Genomic DNA, 27,035 nt, shown 5'->3' with positions numbered 1-27,035 from the left:
GCGGTCGATCTTAAATATCTATAAAACCAAAAAAAAAAAAATTTAAAAGCTCCTAGAGTAAAGGCATATAAAAAATATCACCAACAAAAAATGACCAAATAACCACCCCCAAAAATTTAATCATGTTGTTCTTCTTTAGTGATTCAAAGGGAAATAATCCAATACTTATTTTCTAAAAACAACATAAATGGTGATAAAGCAGTGATTTATATTCTGGATTACTGTGGATTTTAAAATAACATTTTTAAAAACAGCTAACAAGTTAATGCACATGCACTCTATTACTTTTTTTGTTCAAATACTTTTCAGAAATCTGTTTTTTCATATATTCCACCAAGAAACCAATTTTTCTATTTGAACCAATAGGCAAAATGCTTATAGTAGTATTAACTTACAATATACAAGACTGGGATCCAAAGGATTCCTGGCACCATAAAAATAGTATGCTTCATCATAAGGAGTTTGATAGTTGAGCAAGGACGGTGCAGGTGGAGGGGGTAGGGGTGGAGGTAGAGATGTTATCCTATATCAAAATAAAGTTAGAAAATTCATTTCATATTTCATTGTACAGTAAAAAGAAATTAGAATTTAAAAGGCCCCATTCAGAATTTTATTGTTGCAAATCTAGTATTTGCTATAAAATGTCCTAATGTAACAGATTTAAGTGTAATTGGAATAAGAGACTAAATTCCTTCATTTTAGGCATACATTGAATAAAGAAGTAACTTAGATGGATTTCATTGGGACCCAAATGCATAGTTTATTTTTTTTTTTAATATTTTATTCTAAGATTCAAGAGAACAGGATTTCTAAAGGTCACTAAGGTCCCTTCCACTTCTAAATTTGTGAACCCATAAAGAAAGTGATGAAAGTAATTTCCTTTTAAAACACATTTGGTTAAAAGTACAAAGTCAACCCCTTCTTCTAAAAAAAATCCCATTGACTTAAGCCTCTTAGTAAATGCTTGTATGCAACCAAAATTAAGTAATGCTCATAATTAAAAACAAACAAAACCACCTGTAAAGTATAACAAGTAGTCTTAATTTAACCTCTGGCTAAACAACAGGAATTTGCTATTGGGGGGAGGGGGGGGAAGAGAAGATTTATAGAACTTTTATATATAGCTTAAAAAAACCCTTAACCGATTCAGTATCACCTTTTAAGTTGAAAATAACTTGAACACTATCTGTCTTTGAAACAAAGAAGAAAAAAACCACCAGTTTTAAATCATGTATGATAAAAAGAGATTCTTGACTGATGGTTATAGTGGCAGTAGTGAGAAAGAAAAGAGTAACCAAAAAAAGGAAAGAAATGTTTGGGGGGAGGTGGGGAGGGGGAGGGGAAACCCTGTCTTCTACCACCAATACACTCCAAGATTCAGTACTGCATGTAAATAGTATTCTGAAGCCATCTGGGGAGCCCTATCACCATTCCTCCTTTGCCCTACGACTGTAAGTTCCTTCTACCACAAATGGAAGGAGAGAGAAAAAATTGAGGGGAGAGAAAGCTTGAGGGGACGGAAAGTGAAGTGGAAGAGATGGGGAGTATCAGACAGGGAGGAGTGGGAGAAGAGGAAAATAGAGAAGGATCAGTAAAGAAGAAAAAGGAGGGAACTGGTAAAGGGAAACGAGGAACTTATAAAAGAAGGAAAACTCATTTGACATTTTTCCTGGCTACTCCCACTCACTTTCCTTTTCATGGTGCCAAGAGCCTCCCAAACACATTCTTATTCAGATGTGTACCCACAAGTATATCTTCATGTATACACACATACCTACACACACATGGACTCACATGCATCCCACACAGATATTTCCATATATAAATAAAAAGAAGTTTCTATATATATTTAAAATTCCTGGGGCAGCTAGGTGGCGCAGTGGCTAGAGCACCGGCCCTGGAGTCAGGAGTACCTGAGTTCAAATCCGGCCTCAGACACTTAACACACACTTACTAGCTGTGTGACCCTGGGCAAGTCACTTAACCCCAATTGCCTCACTAAAAAAAAAAAAAAAATTTCCATAAAAATATATAAATGTTTATATTGTATATGTGTGTACACACACTTAACCACAGGTATTTTTGCAGTTTGTATGTCCATATGAATATCCATACACAAGAATACTCATGTTTCCCCTATAAGTCCCCTTAGCACACACATAGCTCCATGCCCCCAAGTCACTCCCAAATATACCCACATACCCTTGTCTCCCACATATGTTCCACTATTTTCTCCAGACACATATCCCACCATGTCCCCACACACATTCTCTTACACATACACTTCTCCCATAGATATACCACCAGGTTACTGCTAGTTATCTAATGACATACAGATCCCTTCCATGTGCCTATCACTTCAATGTTCCCCACATATACACACAATAACCTGGTACCCCCTCCGCCACATATATAATATCTAATGCTCCTCCCACACTAACAAATAAATGGTGCCAAATAACATTTTGTCATCTATCATATACCATTTATAAGGGAGTTACCATCACTGTTTTATAGGAAAAAAACACCAGAAAACTGACAAAGGAAAAGTCAGTGGTACAGAAGCATAGAATCTTTATACCCAATTCCTAGTCAGGGCAGCTCTTTATAGAAAACTGAGAATATGGTCACGCTTGGGCCCATCTCTAGCAAGGTATATCTTTCTATACTCATGTAACCCCCATTTCCCTCACATACATGTATTACACACACATATGACACACATATTCATGCTCTCCCCCAGTAGGGTCTAAACCCAAAGAAATGTAAAGATATATATACACACAAGTTTACAGGCACACACACACACACACACACACACATATATACACACATGCACAAAATATATACATATACAATGATTATACAATTATAAACACAAATATAGATACACATTTACAGGAAATTATTCACCTTACTTAAGGAGATTTTGCTTTACAAAAGAGTTCTCAAAAAAGAAGCTATCCTAGTGAGAATATAATATCATTCAACTTCTTAAAATTTTATTCTTATATAACTTTTTTAGGAATATATTTGTTATCTGCAATGGCATAATAGTGTATTCTCCTTTTTGAAGAGGTGGAATAGGTACAGGCCTATTCTAATCAAAATCCAAAAATTAAGCTAGGTTATTTACATGCTCCCTCAAACAACTCATTTTCAAGGTATTGAAATCACAAAGACAAAAAAAGGGGGTGGGGGGGTAGAGGTGGGGATGAAGGAGCTAATTTCAAAAATGTTATTTTGACAAAATCCAGGGCACTTAATATACAAGGTGTCCTAAATGTCTTGGTGAAGTTTTAAGCTTTATTACTCTTCACTAAGTCTTTTGGAACACCTTGTATTTAATAAAGCTATTGGAAATATGAAGTAGTATGTCTCATACTTTCTCTACTCAATGAGCTTCTCTCCAGATTTCTGTAACTTCACTAATTCCAACAGTGGAATTCCATAAGAATTTTTCTAAAAGAAAAGGGGGAAAAACATCCATTTACTTTACTTCCACAGAAATATTCCTTTCTGGTACAGCCTAGCTGACTTGCCCTAATTATTTATTTCAAAATTATTTTGAAGGACCAATGAGACATTAATGATTTCTTCAAAAGTATGTCTTACACACATTTCAGTGCTCATCTAAACTCTCTCCTTTCCCTTTGTCCTGACTTTTCAACCAAGTATCTGCAATGCAACAAGGTACCTAATATAAAGGACATTTAAGGCAATGAATAATCCTCATCTCTTTTAGCCTCTTTTTAACTTTATGAACTATTTATCAATGTCATCATTCAACTTGTCATTAACAGACATAAGATCTGACAATAGGTAGTACAGCACAGGAAATATCAATATTAACAGCAGCATCTTTAAAATGAAGAAAAAATACTTTATGGATAGAGGAGTGACAGTATGAAGAATAAGTATAGTATGGAACACAGGAATAGACAGCACAGGAAGGATACATAGTATCTTACATTTATGGATCTCAATTAATATTAATTCTTTAAGCCTCAATATAATATGCAACTTATACAGGATCTATAGTCTGAAAACTTATGATAATTGAGGCCTATCTTAGGCATTCAAGTTTTCTAAGTCCTAACTTGTCATAGAAAAGACACCAGTTAGTATGATTCACATGTAAAAGACAAAGCCACACTGGATTTTTTCATAAGAAATTAAAAGAAGAATTCAATGTTTGCCAAGTGGAAATTTCCAAAACTAGCAATGCAATATGGTTTACATACTTTCAAAGAGATATTACAAAGAATGATAATTCTAAAATAAAACCTAAAACAAAGTGTCTAAGTAATTAGTATTCATCTAAAAGGGACGAAAAATGTTTAATAATTTTTCTTGGTTTCACAAAGACAGGAACTAAGAATAACAAAATCAAATGCTATAATTGAAGAAATCATTCCACAGAACTTGAAAATTCTCTAAGGATATTATTTTCTTCATGATTAAATTCACAAATTCATCTAAATGTCAAAAATAATAGCTTACCCAATTCCTAAAAAGAAAAACATTATAAACAAGCACCTGGATGACATCATTTCACCAAGGGTGGTATTGATCCCTTGGTTAAAGTCCTCACTTAAAGATGGCCCAGATGGGTCAGATAAGGCAGGAAGAGGTGTCTGGAAAGCTACTTTGGGCCTTTCCGGTGGAATCTTCTCTTCCAAGAGTGAAAACTTCTTTTCAAAATATCTTGGGCTCGTACCTAACTGCTTTAGTCTATCAGGCTAAAAGAAAGAAAAATAAATTATTATTCTGTAAATTCATTGTTGCTGATGACTGGAAGGGGCTTCAAGAGATAATCATCCCTAACCCCAATGATATAATAATTAAATAACACAAAAGTTCTTCAGGCAAATAAGGTGTTATTTCATCACTTTACAGATGAGGAAACTAAGGCCTATAAAGAGTGAGTGAATGAAAAGAGTTAACAGGAAAAAAAAGTACAAAATAAGGTGCTAGAAGCCAGGACTCATTCTTATGAGAGTGATGTTTCTCTCTCTACACAGTTGCCATGTCTGATTTTACAGCAGGAAAGCAGAAGCTTGGGACTGTGGAGGGTTGGGGGTGGGGGTCGTCTCAAAAGAAGCAAACTTCCCTGGGCATCAAAATACTATATAGCACCATTCTCACAGTGGCAACACAGTGATCCAAGACAACTCTGAATGACTTATGATGAAAAATGTCATACATCCCCAGAGAAAGAACTGATGGTGTCTGAATATAGATTGTACCATACTTTTTAAAAATTTTCTTTATTTCTGTTGATGGTTTTTTTGGGGGGTCTATGTTTTCTTTCACAACATGACTAATATGGAAATGTTTTGCACGACTACACATGTGTGAACAATATCAAATTGCCTGCCCTCTCAATGAGGGGAGGGGGATAAGGGAAGGAGAGAGAAAATATGAAACTCAAACTTTTAAAAACAAATGTTAAAAATTGTTTTTACATGTAATTGGGGAGAAATGAAATACTAAATAAAAAAGAAGAAAAATAATACCATAGCACCAATAGCTTACACTTTTCACAACACATCACCTGGATGTGCCATGAGAAGCCATGAGCTGGACATTTCCATCACTGACTAACCTTGTCACTTCAGGCAGGTACATCGCTTACCCTCTCTAAACCTAGGTTTCTTCATCTGAAAAATAATGGAGGCAGCTGAGTGGCTATGAATTTACAAGGGAAATGTGTTCATATACCAAACAACTGGCTAAATATGAACAGAACTTAAGTCAGGAAATGCCTATAATTTTAAAATCATAAGAAGAATTTCAACCTACCATAGTATTCCTTCCTACTAAAATGTACTTAGTTTTGGATACTGAGATAAAACCCAATTATCTGTGCTAAGAAATGGGTACAAGAGCACAGATCATCACAAATAATTTCGATTTATCCTTGATTTTTAAAAATTTTATTTGACAATGTCTTTTTGCAGAATATCTAGTTCTCTAGTAATGATTCAGGCTAAAGTTAAAATGAGTTTTGTATTTTCTAAGTACACCCAAAAGCATGCTAGGTGGCAAGGGAAAGCTAGTGCAACATTATATATTATATGGGTTTTTTTTTCACATTTTTAATCTGCATACATAAAAAATTAGCCAATATGAATAATTTTATCTTAAGTTGCTTTGTTCTTTTTAAGCCGAAACTTTTCATGAACTTACTTTTTTCTTTTTCTTTTTTTAAATACTTTTGGTCATGTACCATGATAAATCCCAAAACATGCATGAAAAAAACAAATATTCCCTTCAGCAAATAAATACTACATATCCAAATAGATAAAAACGGCATTTCAAATAAGAGAAATAATTACCTCCTTTTTACTTAGGTGCAATGACGTTAGTAATCCATTCCGCTTATAATGAGAATTGCAAAATTGAAGTACAAATAAGATTGTTACTTTCACATCATTTTAACTTACAACATTTACTAAAATTTACTTATCAAAATAGAAAGTTTCTTACAAAAAGAGAAAAGTTTCCCTATAAAATATCAAGTCTGATGGTTGACCAAGATATAATAGGTAAAGTGTAATCTTATGTTGTACATTAAGATCACTTTGTCTTGGTACATTTCTTTAAGTCCACTATCATACTGCATTTGAGAAAAGCAAAGATAATCTTGTATTAAAATTAAAATCATGATCTAAAGAAAAAAGAATTTTTTTTAGGAAAATGAAGAACTACTAACAAGTGACTTTTTAGTATTGTTTTATAAAACATAAACTCAGGCTTATTATAAGAACATCACCATATTCTTATTTGCCTAAGTATACTAAGTATCTCATACTTCTTAATGTTCCTTGTTTTTATGATTCTTTTTTTATTCCCCTATTTTCCCCACTAAATTTTATTTTAAGCATTTATGCTTATAATTTTCATATGAAAAGGTCCATTTAAGTGAAAAGTTAAACATTATAATGATACCATAAATTCTCACCGATTTCTCAGGGTCAATTTCTCCAGTAGCTGCAACACTGAGTTCTAGTTCTTTTTCTCTAAATGAAATATATTAGAAAACAAAGTTTAAATAAGTGTTACAATAACTACTATATGGGCTCAAATCTAAAAGTCACTAAACAGTAGCATTCTTAATCACAAGCATTTTTTATACGTAGTTGACCAATACAGTGTCCCCCCAGCTACCAAAAATTAACTTCCAATGAACAATTCTGATCACTCTCCTGTTCAAAAATCTTAGTGATTCCTTATTTTATGGCCTATTTAAAAAATGCAAATTTTCCTTAGCATAGGATTGACTGCCTTCCACAGTGGAACTCTCATCTACCTTTCCAACTTTATTTCACAGCACTCCTCTCTTTCCTCCTTTTTTCAGGTGCTTTGTTCCAGCAAATATAGATAATGAGCTATTCCCCAAATTTAAAATGCCACCTCCATCCTCCATCCTCACAGGTGATCACACATTCCTGCAAACCCTTCCTCTCAATCTTCCAGAATTTCCTCTTCAAAGTTTTTTCCAATATTCCTTCCCTCTTCCCCTAAATATTCTTTCTTCAGTCAAATTTTTCAAGAGATCTTCTCCTCCTTCATGTCTATTATCACTGTGCTTCCCATCATATCCTTCCTATATACATGTAATATCTCCCTAGTAGAATAGAAGCTCCTTGATGGCAGGAATGGTGTCAGTTTTTTTGTTTTTTTTTTTTTAAATCTTTGTACCTATGTAAATAGGCACTCAATAGATGATGAGTTGGCTATAAACAACCTTAAGCAATTTTAACTACCATTGATCCCACCAAACTAGGGCAAAGAAAAAAGAATTCACTTCTGAGTAATTTTGTGTTTGAACGCACCATGTGTACGTGTATGCATGTGTGTGTGTGCATGTCTCCAACAATTGTGCTATGATAACTTTGAGACTAAGCAGCTTTCATAGCACAAATTACAAAAGTTAAAAAAAAATCCTCTATTTATTAGGGGAAAACTCTATTTCATTTGTTGGAAACTTCCATTCTCCCTTGGCAAAGAAGGATAAACAATGTAGAATTTAATTAAAATCCAGCATGTCTTAAGTGCATACTCTGTCTAAGACACTGCCATACAAAAACTATGCCCTGGATGCTAAAGAAACAGCCTAGTAGGGGCAAATCAATCAATCAACAAGCATTTCTTAACTGCCTAATGTATACTGGACATACTACTATGCCCTGGGGATATAAATTAATCTATCACTAAACATTTATTAAGTGTTCACTATGAAACAGACATTGTGCTGGATGCTAGAAATGCAAACACAAAGAACAAAACAATTCCCACTCTAAAGAAGCCTATATTCTAATATGGGAGAGCGATGTACATATAGGATATACAGGATAAATATAAAAAGAATAAAGTAGTCTGTGCCCTCAAGGAGATTATATTTTTAAAGGGATACAATATATTAATGGGAAGAGTAGAAAACCAATAAAAAACAGACTCATAAAGAACCAGAGAGGAAAGAGTAGCAAGGAAGAAAAGAGAGAAATGTAGTACACAACTATAATAAAAGTTAGGCTAGGAACAAACACATGGGGAAAGGCTAAAGGGGCATTTAAAATTCAAAGCACCTCCAAAGTTAGAAAGGTTCTAAGAGACCATCTAGTCCTACCTGAACCAGAACAAGAATGTCTGCAAGTGTCTGTAGGAATACCTTGAGTAAAAGGGAAAACTACTACCTCTAAAAGCAGAAGTTCATTTTGGGGTAGCTCTAAGGGAAGTTTTTCCTCAAATGAAGCCTAAATCTACATCTGTATAACTTCTACCTAAGGCTCCAAATTCTGCCCACTGAGCCCAGGCAGAACAAGTAGCATACCTCTCTCAATGACAGACCTTCAAATGACTGAAGACAGCTCTCATGTTCCAATTAATAACTGTATGGCTGGGTTAACAGCCATTCACCATCATTTGGACCACCCTCTGCATATATCACAGATGGCCAATTTCTTTTCTGAAATGTTACTCTCAGAAGTTAACACACTATTCCAAATGTGGTATGACCAAGTCTACACTCTCCAACCTTTGAGGATAAAGGGAAGCTTTCTGGAAGAGGATGCCTTAGAAGTACACCTTGAAAGATGAGAAGGTCAGCAGCTACAACTATAGAGGAAAGCTACCACTGGAAAGTAGGATAATATATACAATTCCAGAGACAAAGGAGAATGGATTTGAATTAAAGAATGGTAAATTAAGGAATGAGTTCAGATTAAGAAACAGTTTGGTTGGTTGGGGGTGGCTAGGTGGCACAGTGGATAAAGCACCGGCCCTGGATTCAGGAGTACCTGAGTTCAAATCCGGCCTCAGACACTTGACACTTACTAGCTGTGTGACCCTGGGCAAGTCACTTGACCCCCATTGCCCCGCCAAAAAAAAAAAAGAAAGAAAGAAAGGAAAAAGAAACAGCTTGGTTGGAACACAGAACACATGTAATGTGAAATTAGGCTGCAAAGCCTCTAGGTGAGAGGTAGACTGGACATGGGTCTTGAAAGTCAGGCTAAAATCCAGAAAACAACAACAACAACAACAACAACTGTGGAATCTAGATGCAGATCGAACCATACTATTTCTATTGTTTCATGTTGTTGTTTTTCTCAAGGTTTTTCCTTTTTGCTCTGATTCTTCTCTCATAACATGACTAGTGCAGAAATATGTTTAATGTGATTGTACATATATAACCTATAGGAGATTACTTGCTGTCTTGAGGAGGGGGAGGGAGGGAGAAAAATTTTAAACTAGAAATCTTATAAAAACAAATGTTGAAAACTCTCTAAATGTAACTGGAAAATAATAAAATATTTATATGAAAAAAAAGTCAGGCTAAAGAGTGTGCATTTTATTCAGTATGCAGTGGAAAACTACTAAAGAATCTTATTTATAGGTACCATATATTCAAATTAAAGTGACTTCATAATAAGGTATTTCCAATTATAGTACCTTCCATACATTTTTAAATATCTCTATATAATCTAATTCAAAGATATCTTTGATCTTCTATGAATCATTCTATCATTCAATAAAAGGTATAAATGATCAATAATAACAACTCAAGATAGGAAATAACACTGAAAGAACAAAATTAGCTCTCCAACTCCTTAAAGCAAATATCACCACCCACATTGACCCCCATATACACACATATATGTGTGCATTTATATATATATATATGTAAAAAACTTACATTCCCCTTGCTTTTCTCACTCAGACAGCTTGATAACACTAATGATCATCTGTAATGTAAATACTCTCTAATAAAGCTTCATGAGAAAAATACTTTGGGGGTGATATAAAAATTTTTCTACTTGTTCATTTACCATAACAGTTTTCTCCATTTGTTATTTATTGTATTTGCATATATTAAACATTAGATTACATTAGCTTAGCCTAACCCATTTGACAGTGAACTCCTTTAGGGCAGAAACTGGTTTTTTGCCTCTTTTTGTATTACCAGAACTACATAGGAGGGACTTAAATTTTTACTAACATTGCTTACTATTGAGAGGCAGCATGGAGCAGAGTGGAAAGAGATGGATTTGTAGTCAGAGGACTTTTGTTCAAATCCCACAACTATTGTTATTCTCAAGTAAAGCTTTCTGGGTCTCGGTCTACTCATTCATAAAATGAAGACACTGGAAGAGATGACTTGAAATCCTGTCCAGCCCTAATCTATGATCTATCTATAGATTTAAATATACATATAGATAATATAAAATAATAATATACATACCCAGATAGACAAAGAGGGCAAGAGAATGAAACAATGAGAGAGTGGACAGTATTTCGTTTTTCATGTCTAAGAGGAAAAAACCCATTTTGTTTATCCCTAGAAAGAAACTATGGATGGATATTATTTTTAAAAATCTATATGAAAATAACAATGTGAAGATAATAATCTAAAGCTTTAAAATACCTATTTGGAATGGATATATATCCCCATATTTACCTCTGTTACTTTTTTTCACTAAGAATGAGAAACTTCTGATTAAGTAATCTCCCTGATATACTTGATTGGTTTTCATATTGGAAAACAGCAGACATGTAATTTTATAATGCTAAGTCACATTTAGAGGGAAAGCCATGATAATAGGTAACAGCATTACTTAAACATACTCAAATTGCTTCCAACCATAAGAACAGTTTTTACATTTACGGGATCAGAGAGAGGTAACAGTTGGGTAATGGACAGAGACTAAGACTCAGAAAGAAAAAGACATGGATTTGATCTCTGCTTCTGACATATACCACCTGTGAAAGTCAAAGGTTAACTCTTAGTACTCTACCCAATTCTTTAAGACTACACATTACAGGGGCAGCTAGGTGGTGCAGAGGATAGAGCACTGGCCCTGGAGTCAGGGGTACCTGAGTTCAAAACCGGCCTCAGACACTTAATACTTACTAGCTGTGTGACCCTGGGCAAGTCACTTAACCCCAATTGCCTCACAAAAAAAAAAAAAAGACTACACGTTATAAAGAAAGTGCCAATCTGTAATGGTAGAGGAAGTTTCTTAACCAGGAAAGTTTAGGTTCAATTCCAGCCCCAAGAAATCACAGAATAAGAGAATGTCAAAACTATAAGGGATCTTAAGAGATCAAGTCATCTAACATTATCATTTTCCAAATGAATTAAGTGAGACCCAGAGAGGCTAATAATAAGCATTGTGTTTTAAAAGTAACATGATACAGGAAGGCAGAACGTTGGATTTCAAGTTAGAGGAACTATGCAGTTACATGTGTAACTGTAGGCAAGTCTTTTAACCTCTCTGGGCTTCTATGCTTTACTTGAAAAATTATGGTGTCTAACTAGTTGATCCCTAGGGTCCTTTCCAACTTGAAATCTATAATCCTATAATCTACAGAAGATACCAGTATAAGAGCCAATACCAGAACCCAGGTTCACAGATTTTTAGTTATAAATGCTGTTTTTCCTCACTAAACCAAAGAATAAATTATTTCTGGTTAATATTTTGATTCAGAAAAATAGAAGATTTTCATTACCGTCTCTTATTCCTCTGCTGCTGAGCTATTTGTTCCAACAGTTCTTGTCTGTATTTTTCTTTCCTTCTCCGAATAGTCTCTCGATCTTGACTTGCTAGAAGTTAAACGAATGTAATGATAACACTTAAAGAACAAATATAACTGGAAACAATTCTCTCATCCACTCATTACAAGAGTTGTTCTAAATTTCTCTTCTCTCCTCTGTACCCCCTTCCCCTTCTCAAGTGAAGACCTTGCTTCATGCCTCCCCAAGAAAACTGAAACCATTCACTATGAGCTCCCTCTTCGCCCCTTCTCATACCATAAACTTATAACCCCATCTTCCATTAATTCTTCCTTTAGTTCAATCCTTAAAGAAGATATCTTCTCACTAAAAGGTTAATCTGTCTACATCTACTCTTGGATCCAACCCCCTCCTGTCCTAGTTCAATGTCACCACTAAAATACCTTCCATATCACTAATCTTCAGTTTCCCCTAACCCTCCCAAGATTAATTTATACTTGCTTTATATACTTTGTGTATATACCCATATATGTGCATATGTTTTCTGCCTACATAAATTGGGGCAAAGAATATTTAATGTGTGTCTACACAAGTTCCCTATTTCCCGCTAATTCAGGTCTAAGCTCTCATTCTAACTTTGAAGTCCCTCCAAAATCTGGTCCTGCTATACCTATCCAATGTTATCTCTAATTACTCATCAACAACACAGTATAACTGTTACTCTCCTCTCCAACCAAGCTAATCGCTGTGCCATGCTTTGTTTCAAAGTATTCCCTCCACTTAGAAAGTCAGAGAATATTACCCCCTCCATTGATCCAGATCCTACCAATCCAAGCAGGCCCAATCACAGTCTCACTTTTCCTGAAGATTTATACTAAAGAGCTATTTCTCTTCTCTGAATCACTATAACAAGCATTATCTGTAATTTTTGGTATATTATTTCCATTTATATAACATATACTATATGGTATCTTTTTTTCCAAAAAAAAATTGTAAGTTATTTTAGAAAACATTATGTTTTATATTTATTTTGTAGCCCTTACAGCATATACCACATGTTTTAAATGATAATAATCATCATAATAGCTAATATTTATATTATTTATGTGTTAAGCACTTTACAAAATATAAAAACATTTAATTCCAAAAATATTCTTATTAACAACTATAGGGGCAGCTAGATGGCACAGTGGATAAAGCACCGGCCCTGGATTCAGGAGTACATGAGTTCAAATCCGGCCTCAGACACTTAACCCTAGTGTGATCCTGGGCAAGTCACTTAACCCCAATTGCCTCACCCCCCCCAAAAAAAAAATTTTTAATTAAAAAAAAAAACAACTATAGTAGCAAAGACTAAAGAAGTTACAAGAAAATCTGATTTATACAGAATTTAAACAACCAAAAAGCTTACATTGCCAAACTATATTTTATATTCAGCTTTTATAAGTAACAAATAAGCAAAGTGATATCAGGGATTTAATTTTTAAAGTAACGTTTTTAAAATGTGAGCCCACTCTATACATAGTCTGTATATACAGTATATAATTACAATTTGTCTTCATAATAAACAAGGCCTAGCATTCCATCACTGGGAGCAGCTAAGTGGCTCATTGAATAGAATGCTGGCCCTGGAGTCAATTAGACCTGAGTTACAAAACAGCCTCAGACACTTACTAGCTGTGTGACCCTGGGCAAGTCACTTAACATTGTTTGCCTTGGTTTCCTCTTCAATAAAATGAGCTGGAGAAGAAAATGGCAAAACACTACAATATCTTTCCTAAGAAAATCCCATATGGGATTACAAAAAGTCAAAAGCTACTGAATGACTGAACAACAAAAACATACCTATATATATTCCCATATATGTGCTTTTGCTTATATTATTCTGTCTTCCTTAAAAGCCCTCTTTTCTTCTTTCCACATATCTAACTCATATACTTTCTTCTAAGCTGAGATAAATTCCCACCATACTTCTTCAATGGCAGCTGCCCTGCAGTCTCTTCATATCCATCCCACATCTCCCTCCTGAGTTCTATTCCTACATAGTTATACTCAACACTAGCTGTCTATAGATCAAATGGGTCAACTCTAGAAAAAAGTTGTCATTCACTCTTTGCAGAGAAAAGGACTAAGAACTTCATGTGTTTTACTCACTTAACTACAGCTAAGCACAAATGCTACAAAGTTCTCCCCTTAACTCCTATCTGGATCAACAGTCATGCTGAGAGTTCAAAGGGAAAGCTATAACTCCTCAGACCAAAGACCTTGCTCTTCTCCTTTACTGAGTAAGCCTCAGGATGCTTCCCCTTCATCATTGGTCACCCTCTCAAAAAAATTTTTTTTTACAAAATTCATTGGCATACTTTGTTTTCTACTTATGAAATTCTGTTACATTGAGAAGAGCTCTCCCTGTTTCCAAAATTGTGATGATTTTAGGCTCTGCCCAAGTGCATTATTTTTCTTGTAGCATCCTATCCTGAGAGATAACAGATTTCTTGATCTTAAGGAAAGATAAGATGAGCCCTCAGATCACACTCCTATGATCCCATCCTTTCAAAAACTGACCTAGAATCCTGGGAACCAGGAAACCAGAGATGGTACAATACTGCCTGAGACCTCAATTTGCAGGGAGTTACAGGCCCTTCCCTACCCTGCCTTCCTTTTCCCACCCTGACCAATCTGAGACTCCTAACATCTACAGTCTCAGACAGAGGCCTGTGAAGATTTCATTTCACCGCCTCCTGACACCTGTGTGGCAACCACTATTGGCTAAAAATATATACATCAATCAATTTCATTAGGACATCTAAGTTGTATGTATGTGGCCTGTTTTGTTTACGCCCTATTTATTACAAAATCATTCCTCAGGAATGATACTAAATGTAGGGAATAATCTAAGTAAGAAAATCTTATCAGACATCCTTTTCAATTATTTCCTATGAAGCCCAAAAGTAACCCTGACTCTTCTGAAAAAAAAAAGAATAAGGCAGTAAAACACAAAAGCATATTGAATAAATTTTAAAATACATAAAATTACTGTATATAAAAAAACAAGCAAGATAAATAATAATTCCATAGCTAAAATATTTTTACCCTACCTAGCTCACAGGTTTGTAAAATTCTTATAAAGCTAAGTGTCTTACTACTCCAATAAAAAAGGATTCCCTTAAAGTAAGAAAATCTTAATGGTTAAAATCTCACATAGACCTAGACACACTAAGATATCAAGAAAATGTATATTTTAAATGCAAAATACAGAATATTTCTGCAAAGGACTTGTCAGTAAAGAAGTGGATACTTACCAAAAATCATCCCTGAAAAAGGACTCTCAATTGCAACAGTAGCAGACTTCGATCGTTGTTCATCACCAAGATGGCTGTTTGGCACACTGGTGACAATAGGAAATGAAAATTAATCAGAATCCAAATAACACACAAATAAAAATTTTATAATAAAATATTAATGTCACTTATTTTTAAGTCAGTAGAATGTATATCTTAGCAAATTTACAATAAAATCATGAGCTTTCTTTTTCTGTTTCTATGCAGGACACAATGAAAGTAACATACTCTTGCGCAAGCAATAGCAAGGTTTGGCTCTATGGGGCCTTTAACTCTGAGAACTCTGCTCCACGCTGAAAATTCCACCCCTAGAAAAGGAAATACTCAAAGGAATTCCCCATGAAAGTTGATTTTAACAAGTAAAGTTCTCAAAAACTAAAAGAAAAATTGGTGTTTTTTTCCCCACACTTGGAAAAAAGAATAATCCCAAAGGGACACAGGAACCACAAAATAGGAGTGATCTGATTCCTTCAAAAGAGGGCCCCAATTACTTGTAACCAAAAAAGGTCATTTTCTTCACTCCAATGCTGATAGTTTAAAATCTTGTGATTCTACTTTTATTCAAAGGAAAATATTAATCTCAACATATAATAACTAAAGTCAGTATAATCTGTAGGTTCTCAAAATTAGGGTCTTATACATGACACACAGATATCACATGGATATGATAATCATACATCCCACAATTTTATAGAACAATCCCCATTTCAAGAGAACAAAAAGCATTCTTTTAACAAGGCTTTACAAATAGATCTTTTCTCTGGACCTTTGTGTACTGATTTGGTCCAGAAAACATGGTCACCAAATATAAATATGTGTGTGTATACGTATATATGAAAGAAGGAAGTCCTAAAGCCCTCGCAACTATAATGAGTATGCAAAAGTTAAATCCTAAAAAAAATTTTCATTTTAGCAAGGTATATGTACTGAGAACTGATTCACAAAGAGGGAGAAAAAATACTACTTCATACAAGCAGTAAACTTCAAAAAAAAGAAAAACCTTTTTTAACAAAAACAAAAAATTTATAGTCCCACAGAAACACCTTTGATTAACTGACAAGAAATCTTTATCTCCTCTGTAATTCTGAGATACTTTAAATGTATTTCTATCAAGCTAAATTATACTGTATAACATACAAGATTCTTATTTCTAAAAATGTTTTGAAGGATTTATAATACTGATATGGCTGAAGTCTTTAATACAGGTTACATTTAGCAATTTTTTAAATGAAAAAAATGTTATAACCTAATAAATATTTGTTCTAAAGCAAATCTCACCTCCCTAACCCAACAGCTTTTTTAATAATTTGCTCTGGTATCAAGCAACCCTGGTCATAAATACATATATTCTCCAATCAGTAATTTTCAGGGAGTTGCACTTTCCCAGTAAAATGACTGAAGGACAAAATTAGACTACATATTATACCTGTTATTTCCAGCCGATGAAACGCGTATGTTTGACTGTTCTGGAAAATCTTCCTCATATTCCATAGGGGGAACTCTCTCTCGTCTGTTTCTGTACATCCTTAAAAATACATGGGCTTATAAAGCATACTCCATCTACAGTGGAACCTCTTTACATCTCCCAAGTTTGGTTGGGGTTTTTTTACATTACAGGAAACATTAAACAGATCAGAATGTTATAATGAAGTTTCACTGTAAACACATGCTGATATCAATTAAGATAGGATGATACAAATAAAATCTGCCAGTGAGCAAAAAGGCAAAAATTTACTTTAAATATTAACAATCTTTAGAATGCTGTTTACCATGTTATCTCAATGTAACTTCTAAAAATTCAAAATGCAAATTATATTCTTTGAATAATATTCACAACACAGAATTCTTTACTAATTAGTTATTTGTTTAATGTGCTAAATGCTTCTGAAGAGATCAGAATTTAGAGAACCTGAGCAGTATTTCAACACAGAGGTAAACATAAAAATACCACATTAGTCTTACAAATATTTTAAATCAAACGGAATATAGGTTGGGCATCAAATCATCAGAATATATATTTAATACTTTTAATTACAAGAAATATTATACCACAACATAATGAAAAACTGCATTAGAAAAAGGATAAATCATGGAAAGAAACAAGGTTAACTTTTCTTCATCAACAGTCTTTTTTTTTTTAATTACGACTCTTAAATAACATTTTTCTTAGCTTTTTTTTCCCATTTGGCAAACATTGATTTCTTTAGTTGAATTTCTCCTGGAGAGAAATCAACACGTTTTACATCCACATTTACTAGCATCTGTAGTACAAGTCTAGTTCTGCTAGTAATATTATTTTCACTATAAATGCTAAGTTAGAATTATCATATATCATTTTCCCAAGGATCCCACCCCAGAGATATAAATTTCTAAGATGCTAATAGCATCCTTCCAAAAATTTAAATCATCATACTTTTCACTCTTTACAAAAACACCATACATACTTCAATTTACTTCATAAACTCTAAGTATCATCTATGAAAGAGATTGAAATCTAGGATTCTGGCTTTTATTATTAACAGCTTGGCCACATACATGATCTCCCCTATTCCTTACCTCTTCACCTGAATCAACAAAAGCCTTTATGAGTCACTTTCGAAAGATTAATTTCATTTTCATTTCAATTTGCCAGATTTTATTTCAAACCTAAAGTCTACCCACCAAAATGTCTTTGATTCCATCAGTTATGTATTGTTTTCCAGTTCTTTCTTTCAAAAACATTAAACAGCACCTCAAATTAAACCCTTAATTCAACAATACCTCCTGATATAACATAATTAAATTACCTGTTAGCAGTGGAATATCAAATATTTTCAAAAGCACATTTTTAAAAGGTGTTTGAAAAATAATCAGTTATGTAAAAATACAAGAATGTCAAGTGCAAAAAGAAGTCTGGGATTTCAGAACAAAAAGAGAATGAATGTAAAGAAGTATTGAAAACCATCCTACTGAAACCTCTGTTGATTACCTAGTAGCCACTAGCTAACTCAAGTTTTTGGTGAGTTTTCACTAGAATTTTAACTGTAGATTATCTTTATACAGAATGACCTCTATGCTACGGAGAAGGGAAGAATTTATGACCAAACAAGGGGTAGAGAGAATTATGAAATGCAAAATGGATAATTTTAATTACATTAAAAAGGCTTTACACATGCAAAAAAACCCCAAACCAATGGGAAACAATTTTAACAGCAAGTGTTTCTGATAAAAGCTTCAATTCTCAACTATATAGAAAAGTAAGTCAAATTTATAAGAATACGAGTCATTCCCCAACTGATAAATGGTCAAAGGATTATGAATAGGCAGCTATCTATAATCATATGAAAAAAATGTTCTAAAGAATGATTAGAGAAATGCACTGTTGATAGAATTGTGAACTGATCCAACCATTGTGGAGAGAACTTGGAACTATGCCCAAAAGGGAATCAAACTGCACATACCCTTTGATCCGGCAATATAACTACTTGGTCTATAGCCCAAAGAGAACATAAAAAAAAGTGGGGGAACAGACCTACATGTACAAAAATATTTATAGCAGCATTTTTGAGGTTGGCAAAGAAATGGAAATTGAGGGAATGCCCATCAGCTGGGGAATGGCTGAATAAGTTGTGATAGATGAATGTAATGGAGTACTATTGTGCTATAAGAAATGATGAGCAGGTAGATTTCAAAAAAAACCTGGACTTACATGAATGATGCTGAGTGAAGTGAGTAGAACCAGGAAAACATTGTATACAGTGACAGCAACATTGTGCGATTAACTATGATAAACCTAGCTCTTCTCAGCATTACACCAATCCAAGACAATTTCAAGACCCATGATGGAAAATGATATACATACCCAAAGAAAAGAACTATGATGTCTGAATGCAGACTAAAGCATACTATTCTCACTTTTCTATTTTTTTTCCTTCATGGTTTTTTCCTTTTGTTCTGTTTCCTCTTTCACAACATGATTAATGTGAAAATATGTTTAACATGATTGCACACGCATAACCTATATCAGACTGCTTGCCAACTTGAGGAAGAAGGAGGGAAGGAAGGGAGAGAGAAAAATTTGGAACTAAAAATCTTATGAAAAATTAATATTGAAAACTATCTTTACATGAAATTGGAAAAAAAGTCTATTAAAAAATTAAATCAGAATAAGATCTATGTACCTAAGGACAAAAGCACTGTGCTAGGCACTAGGGAAGAAATGAAGACAAATAAAACAAAAATATCTTTCTATACAGAATTTTCCAATCTAGCTCATAGCTCAGCAGAAGGATGAAAGTAGAGGGACTGGGGCAGCTAGGTGGCGCAGTGGATAGAGCACTGGCTCTGGAGTCAGGAGTACCTGAGTTCAAGTCTGGCCTCAGACACTTAACACTTACTAGCTGTGTGACCCTGGGCAGGTCACTTAACCCCAATTGCCTCACTTTAAAAAAAAAAAAAGAAAGAAAGTAGAGGGACTGAAGATGGCAGAGGAAAGGCAGTGAGCTCCCAAACTCATGACACGATCGCTCCAAAAAACATCCAAATAATGCCATAGGAAAATGCCCGGAGCAGCAAAACTCACAGAAGAATGTGCTGAAATCATCTTCTAACCAAGAACGGAGCTGCTGTGCTGATATAGGAGTTGAGCCCAACCCCACAGTCACCCTGACACAGATCCAGTCTCAGGAAGTCCTCACCAGAGGAGACCCCCAGAGCCTCTGAATCAGCTGAAGCACCAGTGTCATCTGGAACTAAGCTCACAGTCTGGTGAGTGGGCTGAGCCCAGGCAGGGGAGAGACTACAGGGGTCTATGCTGGTGCTAAGGCAGAACTTGGATTTTACACCCCTGCTGAGAACCAGGAAATAGGCTGGAGTAACAGTGGCCCAGGTGGGGGAGGAGCACAGGCTCCTCAGAGCTAACAACCACAACACAAAGCTGGTTGATTAGCAAGTTGGTCTGGGGTCATCTACGGACCAGGGAATAGGCCAGGGAACAGGCCAGGGGAGTGAAGAACCTGATCCTCCTTAATTTATACTACCTACGGGCAGCTAGGTGGCGCAGTGGATAGAGCACCGACCCTGGAGTCAGGAGTACCTGAGTTCAAATCTGGCCTCAGACACTTAACACTTACTAGCTGTGTGACCCTGGGCAAGTCACTTAACCCCAATTGCCTCACTAAAAAAAAAAAAAAGTCATGTGGTCTAACCCCCTTTGGGGGCAGCTAGGTGGCGCAGTGGTAAAGCACCGGCCCTGGATTCAGGAGTACCTGAGTTCAAATCCAGCCTCAGACACTTGACACTTACTAGCTGTGGGACCCTGGGCAAGTCACTTAACCCCCATTGCCCAGCAAAAAAAAAAAAAAAAAATTTATACCACCTGGGACTTCTTAAGCTTGGGATACTGCAGCCTGGAAACAGTGCCCCACTTTAAGGAGCTAAAAGTCTAGTAAAAGAAAGGCAAGATGAGCAGACAGAGAAAGGTGAGGAACATAGAAAGTTTCTTCAGTAACAAGGAAGACCAAGGGGCACCCTCAGAGGAAGCTTCCAAGAAAAATATGAATTTGTTTCAGGCCAAAAGGTGCTCAAAAAGGACTATGAAGATAAAATTAGAGAGGTAGAGGAAAAAATGGAAAGAGAAATGAGGGTGATGGAGGAAAGACATGAGAAAAGTCAACAGCTTGAAAAGTCAAATGGAAAAGGAGGTAGAAAAGCTCTCTGATGAAAATAATTGCCTAAGAATTAGGATTGAACAAATGGAAGTCAGTGACTTTATGAGAAACCAAAACATAATAAAGCAAATCCAAATGAATAAAAAAATAGAGGGCAATGTGAAATATCTTCTGGGAAAAACTGCTGACCTGGAAAATAGGTCCAGGAGAGATCATTTGAAAACTACTGGTCTACCTGAAAACCATGATCAAGGAAGAAGCTTAGATACCATCTTCCAAGATATTCTCAGGGAAAATTGCCCGGAAATTCTAGAAGCAGAAGCTAAAATAGAAACTGAAAGAATCCACCAATCACCTCCAGAAAGAGATCCCAAAAGGAAAACTCCTAGGAATATTATAGCCAAATTCCAGAGCTCTCAGGTCAAGGAGAAAATATTGCAAGCTGCCAAAAAGAAAGAATTCAAGTACTGTGGAGCCCGAGTCAGGATAGCACAAGATCTAGCAGCTTCTACATTAAAAGACCGGAGGGCATGGAATATGATATTCCAGAAGGCAAAGGAAATGGGATTACAACGAAGAATCACCTCCCAACAAAACTCAGCATGATCTTTCAGTGGAAAAAATGCCACTTTAATGAAAAAGAAGACTTCCAGATATTTGTGATGAAAAGACCTGAACTGAATGGCAAATTTGACTTTCAAATACAAGACCCTAGAGAACCATAAAAAAAAAAAACTGGAGCTGGGGGACACACCTGGGGTCGTACAGGGGGCGACTCTCTTATGTCTGAGGCCAGGTTTTGGCTGGGATCCCCCTGGGTCCAGGGGTAATGATTTGTCCATTGTGTCACTTAGCTAGATGATAACATCTTTAGGGTTAAATTGAGGGGTAAAGGGAATTCACTGGGGGAGGGGGAAGGGCAGAAGTAAAATCCTACATGAAAGTAACAGGAAAAGGCTTATGGAGTGGGGGAAGAGATGGAAGAGGAGCAGGGCAGTAAATGAATTTTACACTCATCAGAAAAGGCTCAAAGACCTTAAACTCATCAGAGCTACCTCAAGGAGAGACTAACAGACACACCCAACTGGGTGGAGTAATCTATTAATCTGGGCAGTAAATGAGCCTAACACACATCAAAATTGGCTCAAAGACCTCAATCTCATTAGAATTGGCTCAAGGAGGGAATAATGTACACACTCAATTGGGTGGAGTAATCTCTCTAACCCTGCAGGAAAATAGGAGGGGAAGGGGATAAAGAGAGAGAGGCAAAAGAAGGAAGGGCAGAGTTGGGGAGGGGACAGACAGAAGCAAATGCCTTTTGAAGAGTGATAGGATGAAAGAAGATGGATAATAGAATAAATATCATGGGGAAGGGAATAGGATGGAAGGGAAACAGTTAACAATAGTAATCATGAAAAAGAGAAAAGAGGGAAAAATTGTACAAAAAATATTTATAGCAACTCTTGGTGGAGGCTAAGAATTGAGAATCAAGGGAATGTCCATCAATTGAGGGATGATGGAAAAAGCTGTGTTATATGATTGTGGTGGAATGGACTTGTGCTACAGGAAATGACAAACAGGATGATCCCCAAAAAACCTGGAAAGACTAATGAAAATCGATGTATAGTGAAATGAGCAGAGCTGGGAGGACACTGTGCGTAGTGACAGCAGTACTGTTCAGTAAGCAATTGTGAATGACTTAACTACTCTCAGCAGTGCAATGATCCAAGACAATCCCAAGGAACTAATGAGGAAACTTACTATGTACCCCTATAGAAAGAACTGATAAAAAGAACACTTGTGGATTATACATATATAACCTGATTGCAATCTTGTGGAGAGGGGAGGAAAGGGAGGGAGAAAAATTTGGAACTCTAAATCTTATGAAAATGAATGTTGAAAACTACCCTTACATGTAAATGGAAAATAAAATAAATGTTTGTTGCTAAAAAAAAAAAAAAGAAAGTTGAGGGACTACTCAGGGGAATCCCACTTTATGTAGTAGGAGTGTAGCCAAAATGTAAGCAGATTACAAGAAAAATAACTTCACTGATCTTCCAATATTGAAAAATGATGGGGGCAGCCAGGTGGCGAAGTGGATAGAGCACCGGCCCTGGAGTCAGGAGTACCTGAGTTCAAATCCGGCCTCAGACACTTAACACTTACTAGCTGTGTGACCCTGGGCAAGTCACTTAACCCCAACTGCCTCACTAAAAAAAAAAAATGATGGGGGGCAGCTAGGTGGCGCAGTGGATAAAACACTGGCCTTGAATTCACTTAACCCTCATTGCCCTGCAAAAATTAAAAACAAAACAAAACAAAATGATGAAAAAAATTAACAGGTTAAGACAAATGCATAAAAAACAGAAGACAAAGGAAAATAATTTCAATGAGATGCTGAGGCCTATATCTAGGTAATTGTCAAGGCAACTAAAGAATATTTCAGCACTGCTAGATTTTTTTTTTAATTATAATACTTAGAATAGGTTTTTCTTACAGACCTGGCTCCTGTCAAAGAAATCCAAATTGAATGAAAACATTTGTAATACCAAAAAAAAAAAAAAAAAGCACGCATCACCTTCAGAATTGGGTAAATTGGAAGTTCTAATTACTCCAAATGTGTAGCTTTATTTCCACGAAATGAAAGACTATAATATTCTTTAACATTTTAGAGAAAAAAATAAGCAAAGTTTGTCTTTTTGTTCGCTACAAATGTTTTGATGTTTTTATGGCTTTGTCACTGTTAAGCTACCTAAACAACTTCCTGTCACGTTCTTAATGAATTCATCTTTTAGTAATCCTCAAGCACCTCTGACCTGAAGTACTACTTACAAGTGTATTTTCAAAGCCCATTATTTAAAGCTAATGGAGGGAACAGCTAGGTGGCACAATGGATAAAGCACTGGCCCTGGATTCAGGAGGACCTGAATTCAAATCTGGGCCCCAAACACTTAGCTGGGTGACCCTGGGCAAGTCACTTAACCCTCATTGCCTCACCAAAAAAAATTAAAAATAAAGAATCTCTCCAGAGAAAGTGGTTGGAATCCACTATAAGGAAAAGAAGGAAACAGGGAATGGAACATAAGGGGCTGAACATGACAGGTCATGGAGAAACAAGAGATAATGCAAGTCACTCAACTCATGTACCTGAGCCAACTGATAAACCAGTCTTTCTTTTTTCATTCGCAGGAAAAGTGAAAGGTAGGCAAGTAGAATGCTGATAAATGCTTAAATCCCTAATCTATAGCATTTGCCAATTTCCAAGGTATAAATGCTCCCACTGAACACTAACAATCAGAGCTGGTAGGACAGTCCTAGAAGGGAGGGGATCTGGAGACTATCATTATCAGTCCTTAAAATATAATATTAACAATCCAAATGCTTCTAGTACCATAGAACTCAGAGGTATGTATTTTATATCCATACCCAAGCAGTTTAGTTAGAACTATAGACTGACTTCAGAAATCCAAAAATAGTACAATCATTCAACTTAAACTCCTGCCCAAAATACTACTCACTCACTTTCTCCCAAAATGCTCTGATCTCCTACCTTCCCTATTGCTGTAGAGGACAACACCATTCTCCCAGTCCCTCAGACTCAAAGTCTAGAAGTCACCCTGGATTCCTCACTATCTCTCACCCCCCATATACAAGCTCTTGTCAAGGCAAGTTGATTTCAATGCTGCAGTATCTCTCCTCCTCATACACTACCACCACTCTAGTGCACATCCTCATCACCTCACACCTGGAATACTACAATAGCCTGATGCTGAGTTGGCCTGCCTCAAGTCCATCCCTCCAATCCATTCTCCATTCAACCACTAAAATGATTTTCCTAAAGTGCAGATCCAAACATGTCACACACAACCCTACTCAATAAAGCCCAGTGGCTTTTTATCACTTCCAGGATCAAATACAAAATTCTCTGTTTCTATTTTTCCAGTCTTTTTACACCTTACTCTCCAACACATAATCTTTGATCCAATGACAGTGACCCCCTAGATATTCCACAAACAAGGCACTCCATTTCTCAGCTCTGGAAATTTACAAAAAGCTTTTCCCAACCCCTGGCAGCAGCTAGGTGGTACAGTGGATGGAGCACTGAGCTTGGAATCAGGAAGATTTATCCTCATGAGTTCAATTCAGGCCTCAGACACTTACTAGCTGTATGATCCTGGGCAAGTTACTTGACCTGGTTAGCCTGTTTCTCATCTGTAAAATGAATCCAAGAAAGAAATGCCAAACCACTCCAGTACCTTTGCCAAGAAAGCCCAAAATGGGGTCATGAAAAGACAGACACTACTGAAACAACTTTCCCAACTCTTAATTCCAGAGTTTTTCTTCAGTTAATTATTTCCTATTTATCCTTGTTAATATATTTATTTGCATGTTAGTCTCACCATTCAAATGTCAACTATAGACTCCCTGAAAGCAGGGACTGACTTTTGCCTCTTTTTGTATCCCTATTATGTGACTGGCACATGATAGGCACTTAATAAATGTTTAGTGTTTGAGAGAAAGGTACAACTGCCAGAATAAGTTGATTCATCTTCCAGTTCCTCTACACTGCAAAGAAGGGAATGGAAAAAGAGGAAAAAGGAAGAAGGAAGAGAACAGAAAAGGGGAAACAGAAAAAATGAAAGGGTAAGAAAGAAGGAAAGAGGAAGGTATGCCTTCTGGGAAAAGCATCTTTTCTCTTAGATAGGCATTCTTTTCTTAGCAAGAATTATACCAATCCATAAAAAAAAAAAAAATAAGGAGGTAAAAATCCCACATGCCCAAGGCAACCAGGCTTATGTAAATAGCCATAGACTAAATCTATATTAGGAAAAGAACAGAGGAATTCAACCTAGTATGGCTATGAGTTAAATTGTTTTTTCAGCCACTTTAAATGTGAATGAACAACTTGCTATGGTAATGAATGACTCTCCCCTTTTTCTTAAAACACGATGCCAAACAAGCCATTTCAGAAAATTATTAACCTAGTACAGACCTTCACTTCAGTGATACAGTATTCTAAAAAATAAATAATTATCATAATGCTGGACCATTATGAGGGTGGAAAATGTTTCTTCTCAACAATTTTGCCATTATAAATGTATTATACTATAAAGTGTTCCCATAATGGATGTTAAAGAAAAGCATTCAGTTCAAATTGTGTATCATACCATCTTTCTAATTATTTTTCCATTTGTTTAATACATTCAACTTGAACATATGTTAATAAATGGTGTCTCCATTTAGCTATACAAGTAAAAATTTTTTTATAGAAGTATAAAATAAATCACAGAACTTTGGATTCTTAAATCTATTTAAATTCAATCCAATCCAATGGATCGAAATCCATTTTGAAATGGATTTTCTTTTCTTTTCTTTTTTTTTTGCAGGGCAATGAGGGTTAAGTGACTTGCCCAGGGTCACACAGCTAGCAAGCATCAAGTAGTGTTTGAGGCTGGATTTGAACTCAGGTCCTCCTGAATCCAGGGCCAGTGCTTTATCCACTGCGCTACCTAGCTGCCCTGAAATGGATTTTAATATTATACCTTGTGACTTAAAAGGGTCCTCAGAGCTCATCTAGTCCAACCATCTCATTTTAGAAGTAATGAAAGTGAAGCCCAGAGAGCTTAAGTGACTTACCAAGGTCACACAAATTGTAACCTTCAGAGGTTGAATTTGAACTTGTGGTCTCTAAATTCAAATTGAGTGCTCTTTCTCCTATATTATATTTCCTCTAAAAACCATAATCTCAAGTATTTATGTTCTGAGTAGGGTAGTCCTCATAATTTTTAATGTATATGCTCAATGCGTTGTGCAACTAACAGATCCCATCTGAAATTAGTTATGCATTTCAGAAATGTATACATTTGTGGTGAGTGTTAAGATATTTGACCTTTCTCCCTTCTAATCACAGTAACTGAGGGAAAAAAAAAGTCTATCTGCACCAAAGCATGTGCATGATGAGGGCTGGGCCTGGTAACTGTCAGAGAACAAACATCAGTTTAAAAAGAAAGGCTTTTCTGTGGGTAA

General features: G+C 35.7%; 1 protein-coding gene across 6 annotated transcripts in view; it reads right to left on the bottom strand.

Moving 5' to 3' along the window:
* CSPP1 (centrosome and spindle pole associated protein 1) overlaps positions 1-27,035 on the bottom strand; it is a 133,498-nt gene that overhangs the window by 57,541 nt on the left and 48,922 nt on the right. For 4 of the 6 annotated variants that reach the window (XM_043981402.1, XM_043981411.1, XM_043981429.1 and 1 more), the window contains 6 exons: positions 16,787-16,885; positions 15,322-15,407; positions 12,016-12,109; positions 6,968-7,025; positions 4,540-4,742; positions 396-523 (listed from right to left, as the gene is read on the bottom strand). In XM_043981402.1, the coding sequence (XP_043837337.1) occupies positions 396-523; positions 4,540-4,742; positions 6,968-7,025; positions 12,016-12,109; positions 15,322-15,407; positions 16,787-16,885 (668 nt within the window). Of the gene's footprint in view, positions 1-395; positions 524-4,539; positions 4,743-6,341; positions 6,384-6,967; positions 7,026-12,015; positions 12,110-15,321; positions 15,408-16,786; positions 16,886-27,035 lie in introns of all 6 variants that reach the window. The other 2 variants (XM_043981393.1, XM_043981419.1) reach the window with 2 other exon arrangements.

This window comes from Dromiciops gliroides, chromosome 1, assembly GCF_019393635.1.
Source record: "Dromiciops gliroides isolate mDroGli1 chromosome 1, mDroGli1.pri, whole genome shotgun sequence".
NCBI classification, from domain to species: Eukaryota; Metazoa; Chordata; class Mammalia; order Microbiotheria; family Microbiotheriidae; genus Dromiciops; species Dromiciops gliroides.
Note: the sequence above shows the minus strand (reverse complement) of the source record. Positions and strands in the feature narration are given on the sequence as shown.